Here is a 2801-nt window from a genome sequence, read left to right as displayed (position 1 = left end):
ATGTCGTTCGTCACAGTATACGTAGATGGCTTGTTGATAAAAAGTATACGGGAGGACGACCACCTAGACGACTTAAAGGAGATTTTCGAGACCCTTAAGAACTACAACATGAAGCTGAATCCGAACAAATGTACGTTCAGAGTGACGACGAGAAAGTTCCTGGGATTCATGGTATCCCAAAGAGGTGTTGAAGTCAACCCGGACAAGGTACAGGCTATCATGGAGTTAGCTCTACTAAAAACCACCAAGGAGGTACAAAATTTGAACGGTAAGATTGTTGCGTTGAACAGGTTCGTTTCAAGAGCTACGGATAAGTGCCTCCCCTTCTTCCGCACATTAAAAAGGGCATTTGAATGGACAATCGAATGTCAACGGGCGTTCAAGGATCTAAAGGCATACCTTTCTTCCCCCACCTTTGTTGAGCCCACCCAAACCGGGAGAAGAGCTCTTCCTCTACTTAGTCGTCTCCTCAACTGCTGTCAGTAAAACTCTAGTCAGAGAAGAGGACGGGGCTCAGAAACCCATATACTTCACAAGCCAAGTGCTTTGAGGTGCAGAAGAGAGGTACCCACTATGGAGAAGCTCGCTTTCGTGTTGGTAATTGTGGCACGTAAGCTTAAACCATTCTTCTAGACCCACATCGTAGTTATCTTGACAGAAAAACCCTTGCGGAGAGCAATGAGCAGCCCAGAGGCAGCTGGAAGAATAGCGCTATGGGCGATCGAGTTAAGTGAGTTTGACATTCAATATCGTCTACGTACAACAATAAAAGGGCAGGTTATTGTCGACTTCATTACTAAATTCACTCACACGAATGGGTAGGAAGCAAAAGGGAACCCCCAATGGATGCTCTACATGGACGGGTTGTCAAATAAACATGCAAGAAGGGCCGGTGTAGTACTTTGCAGCCCAGAAGGAGACGAGGTCTAGTGTATGGTTCGACTTGACTTCCCCATAACAAACAATGAGGCCGAGTACGAAGCTCTGATAGCAAGACTGGATCTCGCATAAGCAGTAGGGGCCATGGATGCGATAGTGCATTGCGACTCCCAAGTGGTCACCAGTCAAATTAACTGTAGTTACGAGTGCAGAGGAGAACGGATGAAGGAGTACCTCGAACAAGTGAGGAATCATATGCATAACATCAATACTGAATTCGTTCAAATCCCAAGGGAGGAAAACAAGCGAGCTGTCTGTTTTGCCAAGATGACATCAGCAGAGAACATGTCTTTCCCTAGTTAGGTACTTTTCTTTGTTCAAGACTCACCAATAATAAACACAGTCAGTGTGCAGGAGATAGGTATTGAGGACAACTGGATGACACTAATTATCTCTTACCTAAAAGACGACGTGTTGCCTGATGATAAGGGAGCTACAAGGAAGTTAAGAGTCTACGTTGCACGTTTTGTACTGATTAAAGATATCTTATACAAAAGAGGTTTTTCCTGCCCATACATGAGGTGCCTTATCCCCGAGGAAGCGAACTACGTCATGAGAGAAGTCCGCGAAGGAATGTGCAGGAACCACTCAGGATTACGATCCTTAGTACACAAGCTAATTAGGCTCGAATACTATTGACCCACCATGTAGAAGGATGCCCAAGCGTACATCAGAACTTGCGACAAGTGTCAGAGGTTTAACAACCTCATAAGGCAATCAACAGAGGAGCTCACCCTAATGACGGCCCCATAGTCTTTCGCTCAATGAGGGCTAGATATCATGGGACTGTTTCCTATAACAGTCTGGCAGCTGAAATTCCTATTGGTCGGTATAGGCTACTTCACCAAATGAGTAGAAGTTAAAGCCCTGGCTGCCATCACAGAGAAAAACGTACGTAGCTTCGTATGGAGGAACGTCATTTGCAGATACGATATACCTAGAGTCCTGATCTTAGACAACGGGAAACAATTCGATAACGATGCATTCAGAGACCTTTGCTCACAACTTGGGATCAATAATTACTATTTTTTGCCAGCATGCCCGCAGACCAACAGTCAGGTTGAGGTCACAAACCGATTCTTGCTTAAGATTATCAAGACTCAGCTCGAGGGGGAAAAGGGCATCTGGCTGGAGGAATTGCCAAGCGTACTGTGGGCATACTGTACAACGGCAAGGACATCTACAGGAGAAACGCCGTTTCGACTTGCATATGGAAGTGAGGCGGTCATCCTGGTTGAGGTAGGACTCACAAGCTACAGACTAGCAAACCATGACAAAGAGAAGAATGACGATGCATTACGTCTGCAGCTTGATATGGTAGATGAGGTCAAGGCAACGGTTGAACAAAGGATGGCATGGTACCAAAGTCTCATGGCCAGACACTACAACTCAAGGGTGAAACACAAGGACTTCTAGATAGGAGACCTCGTCTTGAGAAAAGTAACGGGTGCCACCAAAGACCCCTCTCAAGGAAAGTTGGGACCTAATTGGGAAAGACCATACAGAATCGCATCATGGCATAGGAAGGACACCTACCACCTAGAGACATTAGACGGAAAAAAGCTGCACCACCCATGGAATGCGGAGCACCTAAAGAAGTACTACCAGTAAACAAAGATCCCAAGAAACGATACTCTCATTCTCTAGTTTATTTTTCCAATTTATTCCTCTTTTTTTTTTAGTTTTTATTATCAGTACTCTTTAAGCCCAAGTGGCAATTTTCTTATTTTTAAGGACAATTTTTTACTTTAATATCCATCACAATAAGATGAGTTATTTAGAAATGAAGTGTGTATGTCAACAAAGTTATATTCATTAAGTCCATAAAGTGGACGGATAATCCTAAAAGAATGAGTTTCATC

General features: G+C 44.2%; 1 protein-coding gene across 1 annotated transcript; it reads left to right on the top strand.

Annotated features, from left to right (window-relative positions):
- On the top strand, window positions 1-2355 carry LOC142606314 (uncharacterized). The gene is made up of 2 exons (XM_075777683.1): window positions 1-290; window positions 1866-2355. Exons 1-2 carry the CDS (start codon window positions 1-3, stop codon window positions 2353-2355), a joined length of 780 nt encoding a protein of 259 aa, XP_075633798.1.
- The last annotated feature ends 446 nt before the right edge of the window (window positions 2356-2801 follow it).

The sequence above is a fragment of the Castanea sativa genome, chromosome 8 (genome assembly GCF_040712315.1).
Source record: "Castanea sativa cultivar Marrone di Chiusa Pesio chromosome 8, ASM4071231v1".
In the NCBI taxonomy this organism is placed as follows: Eukaryota; Viridiplantae; Streptophyta; class Magnoliopsida; order Fagales; family Fagaceae; genus Castanea; species Castanea sativa.
Note: the sequence above shows the minus strand (reverse complement) of the source record. Positions and strands in the feature narration are given on the sequence as shown.